We start from the raw sequence: 24956 nt of genomic DNA, 5'->3' as shown, positions 1-24956 counted from the left end.
TGTGCATTATAAAAAATAAGTAACTTTAAGTAATTTGAGGAAAGCCCCAAAGCGATGCACTATATCGATGTTTGATAATTTGGTACCAGGGAGTCGAACCCAGGACAAGTCTCAGTCAGACAGACTATACAGTGTGTGCTTGTTCCGTCTTCTTGTAGTCTGTTTGGACCTCCAGTCTTCTGCACTCATCCTTGGGGTACAGGGTGCAGGAGTCTTTTTTCCATAGTAACAGAAATCAACTTCATACTTGGCCACGGGGTCTCGTGTCTTAAACATTGGTTGGAAGCGCTGCCCCCAGTCTATCTCATGAGGAAGATAAGATGTTCGTGCCTGGAAGCTCAAACTGGTGGAAGCAATGGAGCCTTCAAGAACAAGTATAACTTCAAACCTGCTCTCCTTCAAAGTCTGAGGAGACATGCTCCAGAAGGGACTTGACTCGTCGATAACATGGATAATGGTTGTCGGCCACCATAGATGCATTCGGCCTCCGCTCTCCTCGAAGCCCAACTTCAGATCTTTCGAACACTGTGGGAGAAGCTCACCATCCTCTGTGTATTCCTGTTTCACGAAGATGGCTCTCACTTGAGCTCCAACAATTTCAGACTTTCTTATATTCCCGACTCGGAACAACAAACACAGCTCAGCGTTAAGCAGACATATACACGCGCGATCACTGAATAACACAGTCTTTCGTCTGCTCTTGGGAATTTGGATTTTGGCAAGCACGGCTCCAGCAAGTAGAGCCTGAAGCATAGCACCTACCAAAGACTGCAGCACCAACAGAAACACACCGATCTCACATTCCTCGCTGACATAGCGATACCCGTAGCCTATTGTTGTCTGTGTCTCTATAGAAAATAGCAGCACTGAGGTAAAGCTGTGTACATTCCAGATACAAGGAGTCCTCTCGTCTTGGTGGTTGTCAAGATCGCCATGCCACTTCATGAGCGCAAACCAGAGGAGAGCAAAAAAGCACCAACTGACGAGAAAACCGCTGAAAAAAATACACACCACCCAGCGCCATTGGAGCTCTAGAACAGTCGTAAATCCGTCCAAGAGGTAATATAACCGTTGCTTTTCAATATTCACACATTTGATATTGGTTGACCCGGACTTTGAAATCAGGCGCTGTGATGGATTTTGTAAACCTGGCTTCGATGAAAAGTAATTCATATTTTCTCTTCTTAATTATGAAAACATCAGACAATTATCAGAACATGCACCCAGAGAGACAAATAAATCTTAGATTTAAGTAGGGGTGAGTACATTTCTTATTTGCGTAGGTCTTCTCCATTGTCATGGTCTCATAGAATAAAACGTCCTCACATGTCAGTGAAACAAGACACGCTTGCTCGTGGTTATGTATGCATCTAGCTCGCCCTGAAACGTTCATGTGTACACGGTGATACCGACTATTTAATGGATGTTTATTGTCACTGCAGTGTCGGTCGAAACGTCAAGTGCGAAATCAACAGTCAGAGATCACGTGACTCTGAAACGCGAAGTGTTTTCTCCGAACGGTGTTTAACGTCCAAGTACAGGCAGTTTTACATTGAATCAATTCAAGGTTAACCAAGGAAGGTGAATAATTCTATGCACCATATATATTTAACAGTTCATATTATAATGACTTTGATAAGGATGGGGAACATTTTTGCATCTGCAATATTATATATACTCATTTACAACTTGACATGAGGGTATTTGCATGCTGAACAGACATGGTGATCTCAATTGCGTGAGCTCACTTCATAAAATATTGTTTGAAATCAGGGAATACCAACATTCATGGAAACATATTCAGTTTCGACATGAATTTGATATACTGACCACTTAAAAGACTTTCATTTGTCATTACAAACAAACGATGACGCTAACCTTTTGCTTTCATATAGACATGTCAAATTATGTTTACACTCGGGTGGATATACCCGGTCATCTACACGTAAGAACGTTACTCCACAGTACAGTTCGTATAATGAGGGATGTACCGTCGTACCAAAATGATCACAATCTCATGGGATGAGCCCTCAATTATCGTATCATGCAGTTATGATGTCATACCATATGCACCTCAGACGACTATGTCACATTCTCAGACATCCAAAGTTGACACGATGGCGTTAATCCTGCCTTATCTAATCCCGAGTCTTCATAGAGATGTGTCCTGCAGATGACATCACAAATCCTCATCACAATCAATGTATCGAATCATCACGTTATCCTGTCCTGTCGACCATAGCGCGACAAATATGACCATGCGAGTACGTGAAAGAAGTATATCCAATGTTATCCATCAGGGCACAATGTGAAATATCCTGGATGTTTGATGGCATTGTTAAGTATCCGTACAATCTACACGCTGCAGTAGGTCTTGACTTGTAGTCAGTAGATTCACCGAATGACAGGTGAGATATTGTCGTTTCCTCGTATACCTGTCGGTGACGGATCACCCATCAATATGATCACCAGCTGACATGAGTTTTTTAACATATTTACTCAAGGTGGGCCGAGGGCGGTAAAACACCCGTAACCCGATACCCCGGGTAAACACAGAGCTGTGTAATGCACAACCCTTACGCACACATGATTTGTCCACTTCAGTTCTCGATTAAAAAACGTAGCTTCGAGATTCACGTGACAACCAAGCGCTCACGGACCGGGTGGGCGAACAATTGCGCCTTCAGCAGGGACGGGGTAGCAGGTGTGGGATATTTTTAGGCATAAAACCAACCAGTGAAAGGGGCTTCATCCACAGTGCATGCTTCGGTGATCTTGAAAAGGAAGGACAGATTCGTACAATGTTGGCAGGTGGAGAAAGAGAGTCACAAATCCAATGTCTTGCTTGGAGATGCTTTCAACGGTTTAAGTGTCGCTGTTTCTTTGCAATATCTTCGAGGAAAAGTGTTCTTTTTGTTGTTATTATCATAGTGAGTGAGTATTGTTTTACGCCGCTTTAGCAATATTCCAGCAATATCACGGCCGGGGACACCAGAAATGGGCTTCACGCATTGTACCTATGTGGTGAGTCGAAACTAGGTCTTTGGTGTGACGAGCAAACGCTTTAACCACTAGGCTACCCACCGCCCCTGTTATTGTCATAGCCTTGAACACCAACATGTATTACCGTTATGAGGAAGGGTGGTTGGTGAATAAATGATTTCATGCTTTCCTTGGATTTCCAATATAGTCAACAGAGATACAATTATATCTTTATCCAGTGACTATCGTATATCGAGTTACATCCTGCATATGACGACTTTCTTCTCGTATTGGCCTTGTGTAATGGCAGGCACTTGAAGTAAGTACTCTCTTATCATCCACATGTTCTTCTGTGAATATTGCTAAAAGCGGCGTAATACCATTCTGACTGACTGACTGACTGACTGACTGACTGACTGACTGACTGACTGACTGACTGACTGACTGACTGACTGACTGACTGACTCACTGACTGACTGACTGACTGACTGACTCACTCACTCACTCACTCACTCACTCACTCACTGACTCACTCACTCACTCACTCACTCACTCACTCACTCACTGACTCACTCACTCACTCACTCACTCACTCACTCACTCACTCACTCACTCACTCACTCACTCACTCACTATTCTGTACAAATGAGGTATCAATTGCCTTACTGCCCGGATGAGTTAACGTGCAAAAGAGGTATATAAATTCTACACAACGTGCATATGGGTATGCAGACAGAACTTATATGTTCTTCCGCATGTTTTGTATATTAAGAAATCATTATATGGATGGGTATCTCGTCGTCAATTTGGCCAGGACTGAGGCGAGTAAACAAGTTTTATTTAATACCCTCTTTTTTTCTAATGACACATATATCAATCTAGGAGTTATTTATGATCCCTGTTATACACGTGCAAAGTCGAGGCTTGAGGCTTGCCACTAACGTTAATTATACAGCTGGAAATAATTATGTACAATTCGTCATCATTCGCTTGAAATTCAAATATGACAGTAAAAGGACGAGAGCACGGTAACCACTTTACATATCCTTTCGTGTTTCGCAAACCGAGCACTATATACAATTCGTTTGTTTAATTGGAGGTTTACACGATATATGGCTTTTCCATTGGACGAGAGGTTGGTCACATAACCGCGAAATTGACGTTCATAAGTGAAGGAACGACACAATTTGACGTTCATACGTTTTTCACGAGATTGTATTCTTGATATGACGTAAACACTGGCGGACTACTTCCACATTTCTGGGAAAACCCCTTGAAATTCCCGAGCACTAATACATACAGCAGCTGCCACATGATAATACTGTGTTGTTCCTGGTCTGAAAAAAGTTCATGTATTAAATTATTATCATATTTTGTATAAATTTAAGACTCATTTGTCTCTTGATTTTATTTGTGATATGAGAAAAAAGACAACCTTCCTTGAAGCAACGGATTTTGTAGTCCAAATGGAGATAATTAGGAAGTCCTATTATCTCCCCTTGACCAATACAAAATCATGCAGTCAAGATCGCGTCTCATCGCTGACTTCATAAATACCCCACTCAGACACAGTGTACTGACTCCGAGCCGACCAGTCCTTGTTTTAGCCCCTTAAATGCCAAGCGCCAGACAGGGTTAAAACAACCTTTTACCTTCATGGAGATAGAAATTTCTTCAATCCAAAGTATTCATTATGTATTCAATTATTAATATGTAATAATCTTCTTATTACAGTCTGTTCTGGGCAGATAGAGGATCATCGAGGAAATGCCAGGATCTGGTTCACGGTATGTGGTTTTGAGACGAAGGTATGGCCTCCCTCAGTTGTTGCAGACAATATCAGTTGATCATGGAGTGGAATCCGAGATTTGCTCCGATTATGAACCTTGGTAGATCAGCAGCATACTCCTGCCCATGGGTTTCCTCTAAGTGGCCTTCCAACATGAACATGAAGTTGATATGCCAAGGTGGAACTGGAATACTGACCAAAGCCGCGAAACATCCAACACCCTCAATTACTCTAAAGTGTAGTTGTAGTTTCTTGTTTAGCAGTTCTTCTATATATTCCGTCAGATATAACTACTGCCTGTATTTATCTAGTTTTCAAACAAGCATGTGCTTACTATTATGAGGAACATCCCTGTTGTCGGGTTGCTGGTCGATCGTCAGTACTCAATGCTAACATAATCGTGGTAGAAGCAGCATCTGTTGCAGTAGCTGTAGTACGAATATTGTTTATGGGGAAGCCATGCTGATGAGAAAGTGAAATGCGCTACATTTGAATCACCTGATTGGTAGCCCGAGTTGTATACTCTCAAAGAATCCGAGAACATACTGATCTGTCGACGGGCTAATAACAGCGCCATGGCCATATAGAGAGAATACAACGTAAACATGTGCATTACTCATGAGTGAGTGGATATCGCAGACAAACAGATATTTTTGTCTTATCATAACATTGCATACTTTACATAACAGGGGGCACTGGTGGCCCAGTCGTCCAAGGCGCCGCGATTCGCTGTGCAGAGTTGCGTCCCTTGGGCACGCCAGAAACCTATGATTGTGGGTTCGAATCCAGGTTCGCCCTGATTATGTTTCTAGGTTTGTCAGCACCATTCCGGTGCTCGTGGGTTTCACCGAAGTGGTAAACGTCCAAGACCTGCATCACTTCGGGCGTTCCTCCCACATTAAACTGACAAGCCGTGGTATAACTGAGTGAGTGAGTTGGGTTTAACGCCGCTTTTAACAGTATTCCAGTCATATCACGGCGTGCACGTGTCAGCTTAATGTGGGAGGAAAGCCACTTTCACACTTTCCCATTAACACACCGTGGGCGGGAACCATCCCACGTCACCGCTTGCTGCGTTATTTGGTGCGTATTTTCTCAGTCGCATTGAATAACCCCAGGAATAATGTTTCATTTTTGCATTTAAAAGTGCACCCAAGATCGGTTAAATGTGTTCAACTATATTGTATATTAACGTCCCGATGTGTTTTTAATAGCATCTGGAATATATATGATATATGGGGCAAATATAAGTGAATCATTACGCAACTTGTTGACAATCCTAAAAACTATGCCCTTTAGCGCTTAGACGGAACCAAGTCGCAAAAATGGCCACGAGACGCTATTCAGCTTGTCCCGGTATAACACGAGTTGGTCACGAATGGAGTATGGGGTATGGGGGACATATTCTGTCTAAGAATCCTCATAGGGAGAATACGGACCAGAGATGCGGGAGGGGGCTATTCTGTTCAGGAATCCCCACTTGGAGAAGACGGGGATGGGGATCTATGTCTACAAGATTGACTCTGCAATAATCACCCACTTACTCTTCCAGGCAAACATCAGAAGCAAGGGATCTATCGTGACCCGGAATCCCACTTGGAGACAAGCATGAAATGCTGGTGACTAGTCAACACCGGCATACCCACACGCGAAGCACTATTATTGTTTTTATTTTAGGAGTAGTAGTAGTAGAAGTAGAAGTAGAAGTAGTAGCAGTAGCAGTAGTAGTAGTAGTAGTAGTATCAGTAGAAGTAGTAGTAGTAGTAGTAGTAGTAGTAGTAGTAGTAGTAGTAGTAGTTATGGTGGTGGTAGGAGCGGTAGTCGACTTGTTGCGCTACTATTCGGTTACCACTCCTGTCAGGTTTCCTTTTCATACTTTCTCATATCATCTGTGCATCTGTGCATCTGCGATGTCAACCACAATCTAAATGCATACTAGTAAATTGTTACATTGGGAAGAAACAGTGACTGTTATTGTTTCCCGTAATTGTCAAAGATACATCAGACCGCCTCCATGACCAAGTGGTAGAGCGTCCGCCCTGAGAGCGGAAGGTTCGGGGTTCGATCCCCGGCCGTGTCATGCCAAAAATCTTTAAAAGATGGTACCTGTTGTTACCCTGTCTGGCGCTCGACATTAAAACAAGGACTGATCGGCTCAGAGGCAGTATACTGTGTCTTTGTGGGGTATGCATGTTAAACTGCGGCATGGTATCTCAGTGGGCTAGCACTATAAATCGGCATCAGTCCGGACAGGTACACGCAGCCACACACAGATACACAAGTAATATAAGTGCCACAATCTTGGACGCGACGTTAAACCCAATTTCACCTCACCTCAACGATACATTCTTTGGAAGTTAAGTAATCTTCATCCTCCAATTCCCTTAATAACCTAGTAGCAACCACAATCTTAACTATGCGTACCTTAATAGTTCTTTCACGTCTTATATTGCTCTACGTACACCACGGGGATGGGCACAGTTGTACACACATATGCAAATAGTCAAAATATAAATCATAAAGCGAATGAAATGTGAGCGTCTATTCCAGACGATGTCGGCCCAAACTGGAACATACACGAGCCTGGCAATTATCAACCATAACGATATGGAAATGTTGCGTACAACTATAAACCTGCCATCTCACGAGTGAAGAGCTTACTACATTATGTTGCTTGCATACTGAGTAGCTTGCCCTTGCCTCTTCACCGTCTCGGTCAATGTTCCCCCTCTCTGGGACGACATCTTGGTCATTAAACAGCAAGGTAGAGTTGGCGGCGAGACACAGAAGCTGAACACATGCTGGAATGATTGATGAACTTATCTCCAAGGCATGTTTGTATTTGCTGTCTATACGGTTAACATGATGGTCAGGAGTACGGAAGCGTAGTAGGGCCACGGTAATTTTTTTTGTCTAATTATCTCCTACGTTGGACGTATTATCTCCTACGTAGGACTTATTATATTCTGCGTAGGACTTACTATCTCCTACGTAAGACTTAGTATCTCGTACGTAGGACTTAGTATCTTCTACGTAGGACTTAGTATCTTCTACGTACGACTTATTATCTCCTACGTAGGACTTACTATCTCCTACGCAGGGCTTACTATCTCCTACGTAGGTGTCCTATCTCTTACGTAGGAGATACTAAGTCCTACGTAGGAGATAGTTATTCTAGTCCATACTAAGTCCTACGTACGAGATAATAAGTCCTACGTAGGAGATACTTAGACCAATAAAAATTTCACCGTGGCCCAACTACGGTTACATACAGGAGAGACTCTTACAAATGAGTCCAAACGTTTCGACACAATTTCACGCGATCTACATCATTGTAATCCAGACACCATTGTGAGAACACCTGGTATCATCACTATTTAATTTATAAACACAGGCTTACGATATAGTCGGAATTATGGTAATCCCAGTGGACGAGAGGACCGTCACGTGACACCGAAATCGTCATTCCGAACCACATGAAGATATATAATGAGCGTTATCCACGATGAATTATTCTGGATATGACGTAAATACTGACTACTTCCTCATTCCTGTGAAAACCGGGGACATTTATAAAGTTCGCACATAGGTTTTTCGTTTTTCGTTTTTGTATCCATATGAACCGAAAACAATCCACAGTCAATCCTTAAATGTAAACCGTTCTTAAATGATCACATAGACACATTTATCTTCTTGTCAGAGTTTTGGACCGCCTCCGCGGTCTAGTGGTAGAACGTCCACCCGGGTAGCGAAAGGTCGGGGGTTCGAACCCCGGCTGCGTCATTCCAAAAGACGTTAAAAGATGGTACTTGTTGTTACCCTGTCTGACGCTTGGCATTAAGAGCATTTAACAAGGATTGGTCGTTGCCGTTATGAGGTATACTCCTCATGGTTAATCCCCATTGTATTGTACATTGACTGTAGCCATCCTGAACGAGCTGCGCAACTTTGTCACTGATTACTTACTGTTGTTTATGATTATGACTTAATCCATGTCAGGTGACCTTGAATATTTAAGCCTTTGTCACTGAAAATGTCTTTCCCTCAGTCTGACAAAGATTAGGCTAGGTCTACCGGGGCACCAACACCATCACTGACCTGTCACATACGGCTTCTTGTATATAGGACCGCCTCCGTGGTCTAATGGTAGAGTGTCCGCCCGGAGATCGGAAGGTCCGGGGTTCGATACCCAGCCGCGTCATACCAAAAGACGTTACAAGATGGTACTTGTTGTTACCCTGTCTGGCGCTTGGAAATAAGAGGATAAAACAAGGACTGGTCGGCTTGGAGTCACTATCCTGTGTCTGAGTGGGGTATTAAAATTAAACTGCAGCATGGTTTCTCAGTTGGCTAGAATTATAAAATCGGCGTCAGTCCGGACTAGCACAAGCAGCCACACACACGTGCATGCACGTCGCTATATAAGTGCAATAATCTTGCACGCGTCGTTAAACCCCATTTCGACCCGTGAAGATCTAGGTTAGAATATGTATTTAGCAACCCATGCTTGCCATAAAATGTAACTATGCTTGTCTTAAGAGGCGACTAACGGAAATCAGGTGGTCAGGCTCGCTGACTTGGTTGATGATACATGCCATCGTATCCCGATTGCCTGGATCGATGCGCATGATGTCAATCAATGGATTGTCTGGTCCAGACTCGATTATTTCCACTCCGCCGTCATTTAGCTGGAATATTGCTGAGTGCAACGTTAATCAACAACCAGACAAACTAAATAACCCCCTTTCACCTCACCTGTCAGAGTTTGGGCGTGCACTGAATTGTGATTTGTTCGTGACAGAATCTCCTACCAGCCATCTTTTGAACGCCTCTAAGGTCGCCTCAGACCAGACTTTCAAACAACATAAGGAAAACTATACAACATAACTATCGACTAAACCGAATATTTACAGCAGTTGGCAGTTATTTATTTAATTACGTTTGCATCTATTCGATATTTTTTAGTAATCACCTTTACGTAAGTAATTCAACAAATGGCGACCAACACCCCTTTAGAAATCCCTCCTGTCACACAGTTCGCGTCAACTATTTTCATCCACTGTCATTTAAGGCAAACATATAAACAAAAACAAACATAAAACAGTACTCAGATTTAACTTATGTTATATTTGGGATAACACTTTCTTAGTAAAGTACAGATTCTAGTACTTTTTGGGTTGAGTCCCATGCGGGATTCGAACCCACACCTGCCAGGGTGAGGCACCTCATCGCCAGCACACAAAGTCAGCGATCTAACCCACTCAGCCACCGAGGCTTCCACAGTGACTTTGTGTGCTGGCGATTAGGTGCCTCACCCTGGCAGGTGTGGGTTCGAATCCCGCACGGGACTCAACCCAAAAAGTACTAGAATCTGTACTTTACTAAGAAAGTGTTATCCTAAATATAACAAGTTACATTTGACCATTTTCTAAATGGCATTGTGTATTCATAGTACTCAGATTGTCTGATTGTTTCTGATTACTTACATGACACATTTATGTATATATTATCCCTCGATCAACGAAATTCCTCATCTAAAAATCCAGCGGTGTGTGCACGCCACACGGAAGTAAACACTGTTGTACATATTTGGTAATTCCTTTGATGTGAAAATTATCAACTCGTCATCAAACGGGTTCTTTTATCTTATCTCGTTTGCATTATCATCATCGCCTTGATAATCTACAGATATTAAGGAAACATTTTTGTTTAGGGTCACATTATTTATGAGTAGTAAGTAGTACGTCTAGTGACATCAATAATGACAAGATGCATCGGTTTGTTGCTAAAAAAGGTGCGATTTTAGGGTGTGTAAGAAACAGATAACTGCACACATGCCTGTCAGATACCATTTATCTTATAACTCGTTGTTTCAAAGCGTACCTGACTCACTTTCGCGCGTGAGAAATGTTTTGAAACAAGAGTGGTAATCTCCGTACGTCATAACTTATATCACACTGTCACTATTGCTGACTAACTGTGGTATTTGCTCATCTAATGATAATATTACTTCAAGGCATGTGTGACTCCCGAGCATATATACGCCCATGGTATTGAGGGAATATGTTTCCGCGCAAGAATTGGACTTAATATGGCCGCCGTGATCGAGTGAAACCCCTCTATGGCATACCATCAGGGACAACTTCAAGATACCAAATAGGGGTTTAAAAATGCAAGAATTTACTTGCAGTACATTTTTACCCTTTTCGTTAACACCTGGCATCTTCACTGATTTTCGGTGATCCATTCATATAATGCTCACCGCTATTTTGCATTTGCCTTTTACGCCCAATGGAATCTGTTCTTTTGATAATTGAGACTGGTTATTATTTGGCGTTGAGTTTTTATATTTTCTTGTTGTATGAGTTCATTGGAATATGAACTTCTTAGAGCTGGAGCCAAACAGTTAATATCATCACTCTACCCAGATTCATACCCAAAACGGACTCAAACAAAGCGACAGTCAGTTCATAAATACAGACATGACTTCTTCACTCCTATGGCGTCATCTCGTTATTGTTGCCTCTGGATGCGTCTCGACATATTTCCGATTCTACTTGACTGCAGCGGATCATACAATTCTGCATCCGGTATCAGTATCACACACACTTGTAGTAAGCCGTGTTTAGTGCCAATAATGTTCCAGAAGAGGAATCCCTGGTGACCCGGGGTAGAACGTGTCCCAAGCACCCCATTGCTTGTCGTCAGAGGCAACCGAATTGGGCAACCTGTTTGCTGAGGTTTGGTTTGGTTGGTTTGTTGTTGAACGCCGCACTCAGCAATATTCCAGCTATTTGACGGCGGTCTGTAAATAATCGAGTATGGACCAGATAATCCAGTGATTAATATTATGAGCATCGATCCACGCAATTGGGATCGATGACATGCATCAACCAAGTCAGCGAGCCTGACCACCGGATCCCGTTATTCGCCTCTTACGACAAGCATAGTCGCCTTTTACGGCATGGGTTGCTGAAGATCTATTCTACCCCGAATCTTCACGGGTCTGTTTGCTGAGGGTTGCGCCCCTGTGTCGGTGGAGGACGGGATTCTGGTGGCTGATGACACTGGAGAAAGGAACCGTGTTTTGCTCAATACACCGCTTTGACTCTAACTTCATCTAGACGGGTGGTAGAATTGTCCCGGTGTAATCAATCGGCTGGTCACGCCATGCTCTGTGCATGGAAAGCATGAATTCTGACAAATATATTATAAGTCTTTTCACACTCGATGCCGGGTGGGGAGCATAAGAGCAGAACCACTTTCTTTCATTATGTCTCCAAAACACGCTTGTTCGAAAAGACGACATATTGATGCAAGCTCATCTCATGAAGATCATGATATAAATTTGTATTTATGGGCTCGATTCATCTTGATTGAAGCTTCAGACCATACTCCAGTCAAATTGATCCCGTTTGCCCTTTCTAAGGATATCAATGGATGTTGTGGCGAAATGAAAAACAGCAATATCTAAACCTTCTAGCCATCAGACAATTAGTCAATGTTGCTGTTGCTGTTTCAGAACACAAAACTCTGAACTGTTGTCGAGGCATCGTGCGAGATCGCGCTCGTTGTCTCTCCCACATGAGACTGTAGCTACATGTTTGTTTATTTGTTTGTTGCATATCGGTCCACGCAGCAATATTCCATCCATATGACGGCGGTCTGTAAAGAATCGAGTCTGGATCAGACAATCCAGTGATTGACGTCATGAGCATCGTTCTACGCAATTGTGATACGATGGCATGCACCAACCAAATGTAGTTAGTTAAAGTTGGATACATCAACATAGGAAATGAGGTATATGTATAAATCCACTCCGATGTTACAGATGTCAAAATCTTGACCACGGGGCCAAGAACTGTAAGCATAACACTGTATGCTACCGTTGTGGAGCTCACGTGAGTTCAGTGTGCACAAATGAATCTCAGTCCTGTATACTTTTCGAACACAACGTCTCAAAATCTAGTCCACTAACAATATTTTATATTATGACGCACACAAGTTAGTACCATCCTAATTTCCATCTTCTACAACCAGAACGTACTCAGCTGCAGTCTCGTCTCGTTCAGCTCCAAGTCCAATTCCAGTCAAAACATCTGTTTTATGTCACACAACAATCTCGTGGGTAAAACAGGAAATTACCCTTGATGGCATTGCCCCAATTTCTCAAGAAAGGTTTGGAACATCATCCTCAGCCTCTCCAACCGTAGCCTATCACGGCCTTTATCAGCCATAGCCTCCGAATCCAATTTTTAAAGATACTGAAATAGTTCAGAATAAAGACCATTTATGAAAGAAGCGAACAAGCAATTGAGACGAAAGGCCAGATGTCTCTAGCATTGGACGTACCTTCTTCACTTCCAACCACTGTTGAGTTTCACAATCCACTTAAACCTCTTAAGATGGAGGTCAATCTTTCACTGTCCCGCGCATGAGTAGCCCATGAGTAGCTCACACAACATGTTGTGGAATTGGAGATGACTGCACAATTATCTTGATGATTTATAGTTACTTCTACAAGTTTTGAACATCAGCATTATGTTTCAGGATACATACAGGAAAAATAAACACAGATACGCTGTACAAAACATTTCAATCCTTCTCACCTCCGGACGCAAAAACAACTTGAGGTTCTTCAATCTTGGTGTCAAGGTGTCAACCAGAGCCCTTTTCCTCTCAATGCCCCTCTTCAAACTGTTGCTCTTCATGTGACCATGCAGTCTTGGGAAGATTATTATTTCAAAACTAAACTCACGTACATCATGTACGCCTATGTCGAAAGTGTGAAACATGATCCAAAAATCAAAGGTAAGAGTTCTAGATCTAGAAGTCACCATCTTAAATATGGGGATGAATTATTGAAAATTACTTCAGATATTGGTAATAAACTTGGTGTAACTTAAGTTAAACTTTCTACCTCATCTAACTATGTACCTCAATATCTGGACATCTGGAAACTTTCCCTTGTCCTGGCGTGATGCCATAACAGTTCCAACACCAACACCTGGATGGGATCATATTGATCCCTCAAATTATAGACCGATTTCATTGCCCAGTTGCGTTTGCAAAATGGGAAACAATAGATTAACATAATACTTGGATCTAATATTTGAATTATTATTAATATTCAGTGTGGATTTCTGAAAAATCTAAGTACTGTTGACCATTTAGTTATATTAGAGTCATTCGTTAAGATTGTCATTTTCTACAAACAACATGCCGTGTCAACCGTTTTCGATCAAGAAAAAGTATTTGACACTGCAGGGGAACTTGGTATTGTAAAAGATTTATATTATTTTGATTATGAGTCAGACTAAGTCTTTATCAGACAGATAATTTCAAGTCGACGTGGGTTCTGATCATTATAATCAGGGTCAGGATCTAGTATCTCCCACCAAAATTCTGACGTCTTCTCAGTGGCAACTGGTGAAGCCACAGGTAGATCTGTAATTAAACAAAAAAAACAAAAACTAGAGAAGTCGGACTCTAATCAACTATTACATCAGCAAGAAAATAATCAATTTAGAAGCGCCAACAATACTTACAAATAATTTACAGATGGATCCAAGGAGGGTGACACAGTTACTAGCGCCACTGTCACTGGTTCCAATACCATATAATCAAGATTAACAAAATGACAGTTCAATTTTTACAGCAGAATTAAAAGCAATATGAACTGCTCTCAAATATATAAATACTCAACCTAAGCGTATACAGTTTATTATATTTTCTGATTCCCTTTCTTGTCTTCGGGTCATTATGAATATTTCAACATCCACCTTTACGTGAAATAATACTACATAATGGTCCTGCAACTGGCCAGTACGACATCGTCTTCTGTTGGTTCCCAGCCATGATGGAATCATTGGTAACACAGTGGATCAAAAGCAAAAGCAGCACTCAACAAATCTGGGACACCACTTCTGATCTCCTACAGTGATTATAGGCTTGTTATAAGACGTCACATCAGAGATATGATGCAGCAGAAGTGGGACACGAAAGTCGGTATGAATTAATAATTATTGCATGCAATAAAATCAACTGTCTGCTACACCTACATGGGTTGTCAGTCCAGATTTGAAGAAGTCTAAATGCGACGATGTCGTATTAGCCACGTGATACATACAGATGAATATTTATTGAAAGGTGATGATCCTCCATTCTGAATTCATTGTTATGAAAGAATCACGGTCAAGCATGTCCTGATTGATAGTGTTAATATTTCCATCACAAGGGATAATTGTTTCAAGGTTTCATCTGCCCCTGTTACAACTGTCAAGTCATGGGTCATTTCGGTTCAGATTGCCCAGAACCCAGTCGAAAGAAAACGTCAGCAACACCGTCCACGTCGACACCCGTGACACCCCTGACACCCGTGACACCAGTGACACAAGTGCTTCATCTCATAGAAGCCATGCATGTCGATGTCCTCGACCTAAAAGAATGCATCACACAACTCCGTGTGGGCATCACACCACGCCTAGTAAAAAGAAAACGGGACAGAAGCCCCTCAAGAAAACACTCTTCAAAGCGCCGACGACACCTTCAGTCCGAGGATGAGATGGTGGTAGAGGATGAAGAAGATAAGTCATCTGAGCAAAGTGACTAACGCATGGGGTATGCTGCTCCACTGTTTTTTCCAGTTTCCCATGTTGTCATTTAATTCTTGTTTGTGTAATATATATTGTACTTATTGATAAATTTTGAAACTGTGTAAATAGTTAAATTTTGTAATATTGGTAAGGGTTTACTTAGTAAGTTAGATGGTTAGGGGCCCGTGAAGATCCAAGGTCTTCAGCAACCAATGTTTGCCTTAAAAGGCGACTAACAGGCTTGCTGAAGATCCGTGTCAGAATACGTCTTTGGTCAGCAAGCCTATGCATGTCGTAAGAGGCGACTAACGGGATCGGGTGGTCAGGCTCGCAGACTTGATTGAAGCATGTCATCGTATCCCATTTGTGTAGATCGATGCTCAAGATGTACATCACTGGACTGTCTGGTCCAGAATCGACATTTACTGTGCGCGGTCATATGGCTGGAATATTGGTGAGTGCGTCGTTAAACAACAAGGAAATGTACAATCAAACATGAGCCCTTTCTGCTTAAAGAAGTGTCGACTTGTTCACCTGAAACAAACACGGGAACATGTGGTACGAATCAAAATATGTATTTTCGTGGTCACTGATACATCAAGTTGGGAAATATCCTCCACATATCTATCGTAAAACATTTTGAAAGATTCCGAAAGCCTTGGACGTGACCCTGATCGAAAAACTTTTAAGACCACAGTCACGTTGTATTTTACCTTGACAATAAATGTGCAGCGTCCCACATCCAGTTGTGACAAAATCTAATCCACATTTCAGCGTACAATACGCTATCAAACACATTCACACTCTCTCTGTATGTAATGCAAACATCCTGTCATTTATGTGCACGAGATCTTAAGACGTATGACAGCGCATGTTTCCGTTATACTTGTTTAATGATTACACGATTATTAAATCATTACCATAAAGTTTATGAAGCGCAAACCTCAAACGTTTAATGTACGCAACAGCATTCGTGAAATTCTTTCCGTCTCATGACATGGGCAAATGTCCCAACACGACACGCCTAGACAGAAATGCTAATGTGTGTATATAAATGTCCACAACGAGCCTTCATGCCTGATCCCTGACAGTTGAAGAGGCGCGGACATGACAGAGGCGAGGGACATTAGGAGACATTATGTGAACTACGTGGGTACTTGCCCGCCTCCTCCACACACCAACATGAACACGCCACGGGGAGGACAGCATTCCCTTAAAAGTAAGTTACATGTTGATACCGCTGTAAAATGGTACCCTTCAATTCTAGGTGATTTCTTCTTGATCAGGTCGTCAATTGCAACGATTAGTTGCTGTTACTGCTGATTCTCGCACATTCTTACACAGGAAACCGGGAGTCCAGAAACGGCGTTTCTAATTTGGCGAAATAAAACTAGTAAACGTGAAATCGGCAAGGAATAGCTAGTACATTTTGATACAAATGCAATTATATTAAGCTATTGTTGGCAAGGATTATCTTTGAACGTCGCAATACATGAAAGTGTTAGGTGGTAATAGCCACGAGACGATTACGTTTCAGGCATAAGACGTTAAAATTGAAAGTGGTAATCGTTATGAGGCGTTCAAGTCTTAGGTGGTAGAACATTATTAGACGTTCAAGTTTTTCGGAGGTAATCGTTATGAGGCGTTCAAGTCTTAGGTGGTAGAACGTTATTAGACGTTCAAGTTTCCGGAGGCAATAGTCATGAGACGTTCAAATCTTACGTACTTCTAATCGTCATTATACGTAAAATGACCAAGTGGTAACCGTCATTAGACGTTGAAGATTGATGTTGTAGAATGTCATTCGTAAATGTTTTAGGTGCTAATCGTCATTAAACATCAACGTTCAAGCGGTAGGACGTCATTTGACGTTGCAGTTTCAGGTGGCAGAACATCATTAGACATTAGTATCAGGAAGTAGAACGTTATTAGATGTTAACATTTCAGGTGGGAGAACGTCATTAGACGTTAAAGTTTCAGGTGTCAGAACGTCATTAGGCGTTAAAGTTTCAGGATGTAAAGGGCATGAGACGGCAAATCTCAGGTGGTAATCGTGTCCATTTTCCGTACGGTTCTCTTCCTTCTATCTGACATGCTTTTTTAATAAAAGTTTGTTTATTTAACAAACTGTCCAAATGGCTTTCTTAAATATAAAAAAAACAGGCGCGCCGTCCATTTGAAAGATTATGGATGGTAAATGTCAAGGCGGTAATGTCATTCGACGTAAATGTGTCGGGTCGTAAAAGCCTTTTAACATGAGGTTAATGCTATTCGTCTTGATGAATAAACATTACAGCCAGTTAAATGTTGCCGAGCATTCAAATGTTCTTTTTAAGCCCACACCTACCAGCATATCCTGCATGTGATTCATCAGGTGGAATGTGCGCTAATGACGGTTTAAACATCCCTCATGACATGACTTTAGGCAGTTAGGAAATTTAATGCAAAAATGCATTCCAAGAATAAAAGGTATCCCCAAGCAGTAATTTTGACTTTTTACTTTTACTCGTTATTTTTTACTATTATTATTAAGCTGTGATATCTAAAATGCTTCGGGTGCTTGTGTCAACCTAAACAAAGCGTTCGAAACAAGGGTGAACACGATGGTCGTATGCTAAACCTGTTAACGAAGAACTCCTTCACCGCTTTAGTCCTATTGTCGGTTTCAGGAAAATATTATCTTTGAAAGTAATTACGCTGCCAAATGAAATAATGCGTATCAACGGACCACAGTGGCGAGGCGTGTTTTCGTTCTAATACTACCTCATGTTGGGCGTTCCGCTTGACAGAACGTACGGTATATTATATATTAGTCACCATTCAGTTATAAAAATACTTCATCAGTCTACGCTTTCACTGAAATCGACTAAAATATACGTTGCGTCCCTTAAGAGTGTGTGAATCCAATCATCGTCATCATGTTATATTTGAGACAACACTTCCTTAGTAAAGTACAGATTCTTGTACTTTTGGGGGGTTGAGTTCCACCCGGGATTCGAACCCACAGTTTCTGGCTCTGAATCGAATCGCCAGCCTTCAAAGTAAGCGGTCTAACCCACACAGACACCGAGACTTCCACAGAAAATGGTCCAACAACTGGTAGTTTAGATCACGTTCTTGCCCGAAAGCTATGAACACAACATGCCATTTAGAAGCTGGTCACTTGTAACTAATGTTATATTTTGGATAACACTTTCTTACTAAAGTAAGGATTCTAGTGCTTTCAAGTACACGTACCATAGGTTCATGTTTTGTATGGCCTTTGTTTTATTGCTAACTGGACAGCTGGAAATAAGGAGTAGAATATATTTCGTACTACACAACATAAGGTGAGGTGAGGTGAAATTGGGTTTAACGTCGCGTCCAAGATTATTGCACTTATATATAGCGACGTGGAAGCACGTGTATGTGTGTGTGTGGCTGCTTGTACTAATTCCGGACTGATACCGATTTATAGTGGTAGCTCACTGAGATACCATGCCACAGTTTAACATGAATACCCCACTCAGACACAGTATACTGACTCCGCGCCGACCAGTCCTTGTTTTAACCCCTTAATGCCGAGCGCCAGATAGGGTAACAACAAGTACAATCTTTTAACGTCTTTTGGTATGACGCAGCTGGGGATCGAATCCCGGACCTTCCGCTCTCCGGGCAGACGCTCTAACACTAGACCACGGAGGCGGTCTACACAACATAAACACACACACACATCCAGTATCAGGGGCACGTTCTTGTTTGTACGACACTGAAACTCGGAGACAACTATCGGTAACATTGAAGTTAAACCCTACGTATTAAATACGATTAGTACAATATGCAGAGAAAACATTTATAACTGCTTTTAAGACATCACTGTTATAAGCAAGGGGAACATTTGCATTGACATATTAAGTCAAGGTTTATGTCTTGTACGAAGTTCCATTGGTCATGGCCCAGAATATTTCTAAAGCTGCTACATATCCAGCAAATTCTTATTCCATACTGGATGCAGCAGCATCATGTACATCTTCAAATTCACAACAATTGCTTAAGTTGTCATTTTGGGGGGATAAAGTTCTTTGTATCAAAGGAGATATTAAGATGCAACTATATATTTTAGATAATTCGAGGTAATGTACTATGGGTCAGATGGCCTGGAAATATGAATAAACTGAATCTGAACCTGAATATAACTGACATTGCACGTGGGGAGTATACGAGTTTTCACACGAATAACAAAGGTAGCTACACTGTAAAAGTATGTTTTGACACTCAGCAACATTCTGAATGCGTTCCTTGTCAAGAGGCTGTGACGTGTTGAGGGTCTAAACATGAATGGGATTGCGTTTAACAGCTTGACATGTTTCGGGTGTTGAATAGCAATGTCATGTATTGTCAAACAATGTTGTAATTGTATTACAGTAAACTACTTTATTACGAACACGCTTATAACGAACTGATCGATATAACGAACTTATGTTTTAGTCAAGGGCATTTGTTGAAAAATGTTGTATGTATGCTTATAACGAACTACGTTTATTACGAACTAAAGTTAGTGGTCCCTTTTGAGTTCGTTATAACCGTAGTTTACTGTACATTGTTTCTGTTACGAATCATAACGTTGTGTTTTAACAATAGTTAAGAATGTAGTACTATCTAATGTAAGCAGTGGTGTGGAAGTTACGATACTTAGATGCTTTTGGGGTCAAGGGTAATCTGGGATCTTCTCGAACAGCATGGACTAATCCAGCATGTCATGTGAAGTTCGAGAAGGGATTTAGATCATATAAGGGGTAATGGGCGTGCCTACCATCTCACACTACATCGGTTTTGTGTATCTCATCTTTTTCAAGCTAGACATCCAGTCAGGCCTATTCTGAATGCGAGACTACTGATGCTGCTATTGGCTCTGCTATTGGTGGATATTATTACCATATGATTGCATTTTATACTGCCGCTGTAATTGAACTGGCATTGAATAGTGTACTGACACTCAATTGTGTACTGTACATTGTTATTGTTGTGCAGTAATTTGTATTGACTTGAAATCCTAGTGACTTTTATCATAAAATTGCTAATTGCATGTCATTTCTGTGTTGTTTGTTGGTTTCACACTGAGTTCATTTGGGTATAGATTTCTGAGTAAAGTTATTGTTTCAACTTTGAGTTCGACACGTAACATTGGTCTTAATGTAAGAATAACCCGTTATCCATAAATACACTGTTGATGATTTTTAAAAGGGGCGCTTTCAATATGTTTCTTTTCAACGTTTGATTGGGATATAGGAGTGTGGGGGTAACTCACAAAAACGGATGTTTTTTCGTGGTAATCAGATATTCGTTCATTGTCCGCTTCCATTTCCTGTGTCAAAGATATACAATTTGTCATACAGCAACAACACAGTGCTATCAGTGAGTGAGTGAGTTGGATTTACGCCGCTTTTAACATTATTGCAGTTATATCACGGCGTGTCAGCTTAACGTGGGAGGAAACCCCGAAGTGATAAAGGTATTAGACGTTTACCATTTCGGTGAAACCCACGAGCACGGGTATGGTGCTGACAAACCTAGAAACATTATCGGGCCGAACAGGGAATCGAACCAACAATCATAGGTTTCTGGCGTGTCCAAGGGACGCAACTCTGCACAGCGAAACGCAGCGCCTTCAACGACTGGGCTACTCAAACGCATTCCTGAACCTAACCATTTCTTGTATGTATTTACATGCTAAACACATTCTATACGGAGTAGGATAGCTACACATGCCACAACACGTCTTTGTTCAGTGAGTGACCCCGAGAAGATCCGGGTCAGATTTGTTTCCTTGTTTGGTGAACCCATGCTTGTCATAAGAGACTACTAACGGGAGCGGGTGGTCTGGTTCACTGATGCATGTCATCGTATCCCAGTTGCATAGATCTATGCGCATGATTCTAACTACTGGATTGTCTTGTCAAGGTTCACAGTCCGCCAACATATAGCTGGAATATTGCTCATTATGCGTTAAACAAAAGACAAACATCAATTTGCTAATCTATATCTGCATTCCGTGTTGATTATATAACGAATCTCACCCAATCGTCTTACACGGGTGGATAAAAGCTAAAAAACCGAGGCTTGCCAACGATAGTGTTGATATATTTGATATCAAAAGACACGAGGGTGAGCTATTATTGATCCTTCAACATCAATCTTCCAACGTTTTCAGTTAAAAACAGTAATAAGTAGTGTATTCAGTGTAAAATGTAAAGCTAATTACCTTCATCAGCAGATGTTTTTTGTTGCGACGTCATGGTAACCGATGGCATCACAATTGTCTGCAAAGCATTAGGATGCCATTTCATGGCAGCGATATCTCCTAGGAGACCCGTGAAGATCCGGGATAGATTAGGTCTTCAGCAACCCATGCTTGCCTTAAAGGCGAGTATGCTTGTAGTAAGAGACGACTAACGGGATCGGGTGGTCAGGCTCGCTGACTTGGTTGATGCATGTCATCGTATCCCAATTGCATAATTCGAAGCTCATGATGCCAATCACTTGATTGTCTGGTCCAGACTCGATTGTGTACAGACAGCCGTCATATGGCTGGAATATTGGTGAGTTCGGCATCAAACAAAAAACAAACAAGCAGAAAACCTAGGAGGATCTCGTGATCTGACCAAAGAGATATCTCCTGTGGAGGCCAATGTAGGTAGATATATCATCATACTTTCTCATAAAGGGCTCGAAAGGTTCGACTTAAATGAGGATTGGATGTCTTTTGTGTCCCCGTCCCCCGACAGCGTAGACTGTTGTCAGCAAAGTCAGCCAATCGTCTCCCTGGCTCAGGTTAATAAAGTTCGCTTACAGCTATCACCCCCTCACTCGAGTACACATTCTAACGTTACAGGCACTGTGCTGTATCAACGCAACAACGCCAGCCGCTGCCTCAGCCATCTTGCTGTCCCACAAATAGCACTGGGCGTCCTTGCCACCTTGGCGGGGATAGTGACCGTCTTCATAGCGTCAGTCAAGCTGCAGTTTCCGTTTTACATTGGGGCAGACATATGGACTGGAGTAACGGTGAGACTTACCGGGTTGATGTTCCCTTCAACATTCTACAACACATTGAACCCTTTTCCCGTGTCTTTCCTTTAGGAGGAATGAACAGTGGGCGATCAGAGATTGTCATTGTGTTAATTAATAGAATGAGGATTCGTCTTGGCCTCAGTTTACCACAAAGGAACCGACTTTTGTTAAAGGCGTCTTTGAAAAAAATTCAGTTAGACAGAAATGTGTCGGCTTATTGTGGAGACAAAACCAGAAACTGGCCGGAATGCATTATGGTTTCCGTGACCAAAAACTTAAAGTCAAGTCAAAATTGCGAACTCTTAATTCAGACAGAAAAATAAACATAATCCCTGAAATAATTTATATTTACCCTTAGTTCATTAGTTGGATTACGTTATCCCTAACCGTAGTATGGAGTCCACAAGCTCGTCATACGGAACCGGAAGTGCCTATCTTTGCTTTGAAAATAATCCTCTTGTTTTTGCTTTTCCTTGACAGTGTATAACGGCAGGTGGTGTTGCTCATCGCATCTACTCGAACACTGGTGGCGGCAAGGTGACACGGAACACGCAGCGTTTGGTGAGTTAGTGAGTGGATAAATGAGTCAGTGATTGTGTCACTGTTTATCCGTTATTAAAATACGATAATTATATCCTTGATCTCATCATGAAGGGCAAAATATGTTTTCCCCTTCCAAAGTTATCCCTGCAGAGATTCGAATCTCCTACCAAGATAATGATCCTTGGTGTGTGAGATTCGTACACAAGCTTTGACAGGTAAATGTCGCTTTCAGCTTTGCCCGCATTCAGCAGGCACGCCGTTTTATAGCTGAAATACTGTTCAAAGGGAAGAGGTGAGGTGAGGTGAAATGGGGTTTAACGTCGCGTCCAAGATTATTGCAATTATATAGCGACGTGTGTGTGTGTTTGTTTGGCTGCTTGTACTAGTCCGGTCTGATGCCGATTTATAGTGCTAGCTCACTGAGATACCATGCCACAGTGTAACATGAATACCCCACTCAAACACAGTATACTGACTCCGAACCAGTCCTTGTTTTAGCCCCTTAATGCCGAGCGCCAGACAGGGTAACAACACGTACCATCTTTTAACGTCTTTTGGTATGACGCGGCCAGGGATCGAACCCCGGACCTTCCGCTCTCCGGGCGGACGCTCTACCACTAGACCACTGAGGCGGTCTCAAAGGGAAGAAAGAATGTCTAAATTGGATTTTGTAGCTACATTCAAGAAGCTGTCGTAGGTAAATACTTTCAGCACGGTTTGATTGGTCGTTTCAACGTCAACGTCAACGTCAACGTCAACGTCAACGGACCGGACAATAGTCAATGTGAAATAGGGTTTAACGTCGCGTTCAAATTTATTGCACTTATATAGCGATGCATAAGCAAGAATATATGGGTGTGCGTGTGCGCGCTCGTGCGTGCTCGTGCGCGCGTGCGTGCGCGTATTTGTTTTTTTATTTCCAGCATAAAATTCTATACATTGTTTCATTTGGTTTGCAGTTACTGGCCTATGGGTGTCTAACCATCGCGTGTCTGTGTATGAGTGTGGGGAGTCTCACGCTGGCCGGATACGTGGCCTACATGTGCACGGACGGGAACCCTTCCAACGATCTGTGTATGCCGAGGATGCGAGCTAACCTGGCGCTTTCTGTTGTGGACGTTGTCATTGAGTGCTTTATCGTGGTGACAAGTCTTGTCTGCTTTTGGAAATTTAGTTACTATAGATACACATTTAGGACAAAGCCAGCACAAAAAATGACGAAAGAGAAAAAAAGCAATGAATTGAAACAAATCATGAACGCACAGGATGTCTATATCGCCAGGAGCCCCTACGGCCAAGGGCAGATGCGAGCGCATCCTGTGTATCTGACACATGGATCGAGACCAGGGATGCCATTTCACGTAGATGGCGGTATGCCACCACCCTACACGCAGCTGGCACCATATTAAACAGATGGCACTGTATTAACAAGGCTCAAGCTGTGGACCAACTTAAACCGTAATCTCTATTAAACATTGCTATTGCTTCTGTCCGCATGTGTACGGAAGCTGTGTTGTTGAAGTGTTTTCTGGTGACACCAGATTCGATCACCCGTGGGGCAACAATGTATGAATCATGTTCTGAGTGGTCGCGTCATGACGCTGGTGTATTGATGGAGGAATAAGTAAAACCTCACTCGTACTTCTGTTGTACCGATGGCGGGGCGGTCGGGTAGCCTAGTGCTTAAAGCATTCGCTCGTCACGCCGAAGACCCGGGTTCTATTCCCGACATGGGTACAATGTGTGAAGCCCATTTGTCTGGTGTCCCCCGCCGTGATATTGCTGGAAGATTGCTAAAAGTGGCGTAAAACCATACTCAGTCACTCACTGTTGTACCGATGGAATATATTCTTATAACCCCCAGAGTCTTACAAAAGACACACTCCCTTTTGAACGTTATATAAATATATTCTTTTTAAATGAGGACACACTATTACATATTTACACATTGGACTGCTTCGATCGTATGCGATGCTACGTAATGACGGTTGTTGTAT

General features: G+C 42.1%; 2 protein-coding genes across 2 annotated transcripts; one reads left to right on the top strand and one right to left on the bottom strand.

Annotated features, from left to right (window-relative positions):
• Nucleotides 1-18: 18 nt before the first annotated feature.
• Nucleotides 19-1258, bottom strand: LOC139448585 (ATP-sensitive inward rectifier potassium channel 12-like). Its single transcript, XM_071230153.1, has one exon. It carries the CDS (start codon nucleotides 1171-1173, stop codon nucleotides 112-114), a length of 1062 nt encoding a protein of 353 aa, XP_071086254.1. The 5' UTR covers nucleotides 1174-1258; the 3' UTR covers nucleotides 19-111.
• Nucleotides 1259-16473: 15215 nt separating this feature from the next.
• On the top strand, nucleotides 16474-24368 carry LOC139447760 (uncharacterized). The gene is made up of 4 exons (XM_071229247.1): nucleotides 16474-16585; nucleotides 22238-22410; nucleotides 22897-22977; nucleotides 23919-24368. The coding sequence occupies exons 1-4, from the start codon at nucleotides 16474-16476 to the stop codon at nucleotides 24366-24368; spliced, it is 816 nt and encodes a 271-aa protein (XP_071085348.1).
• Nucleotides 24369-24956: the final 588 nt, after the last annotated feature.

Source organism: Haliotis cracherodii, unplaced genomic scaffold, assembly GCF_022045235.1.
Source record: "Haliotis cracherodii isolate W230 unplaced genomic scaffold, xgHalCrac1.p SCAF_7, whole genome shotgun sequence".
NCBI lineage: Eukaryota > Metazoa > Mollusca > Gastropoda > Lepetellida > Haliotidae > Haliotis > Haliotis cracherodii.
Note: the sequence above shows the minus strand (reverse complement) of the source record. Positions and strands in the feature narration are given on the sequence as shown.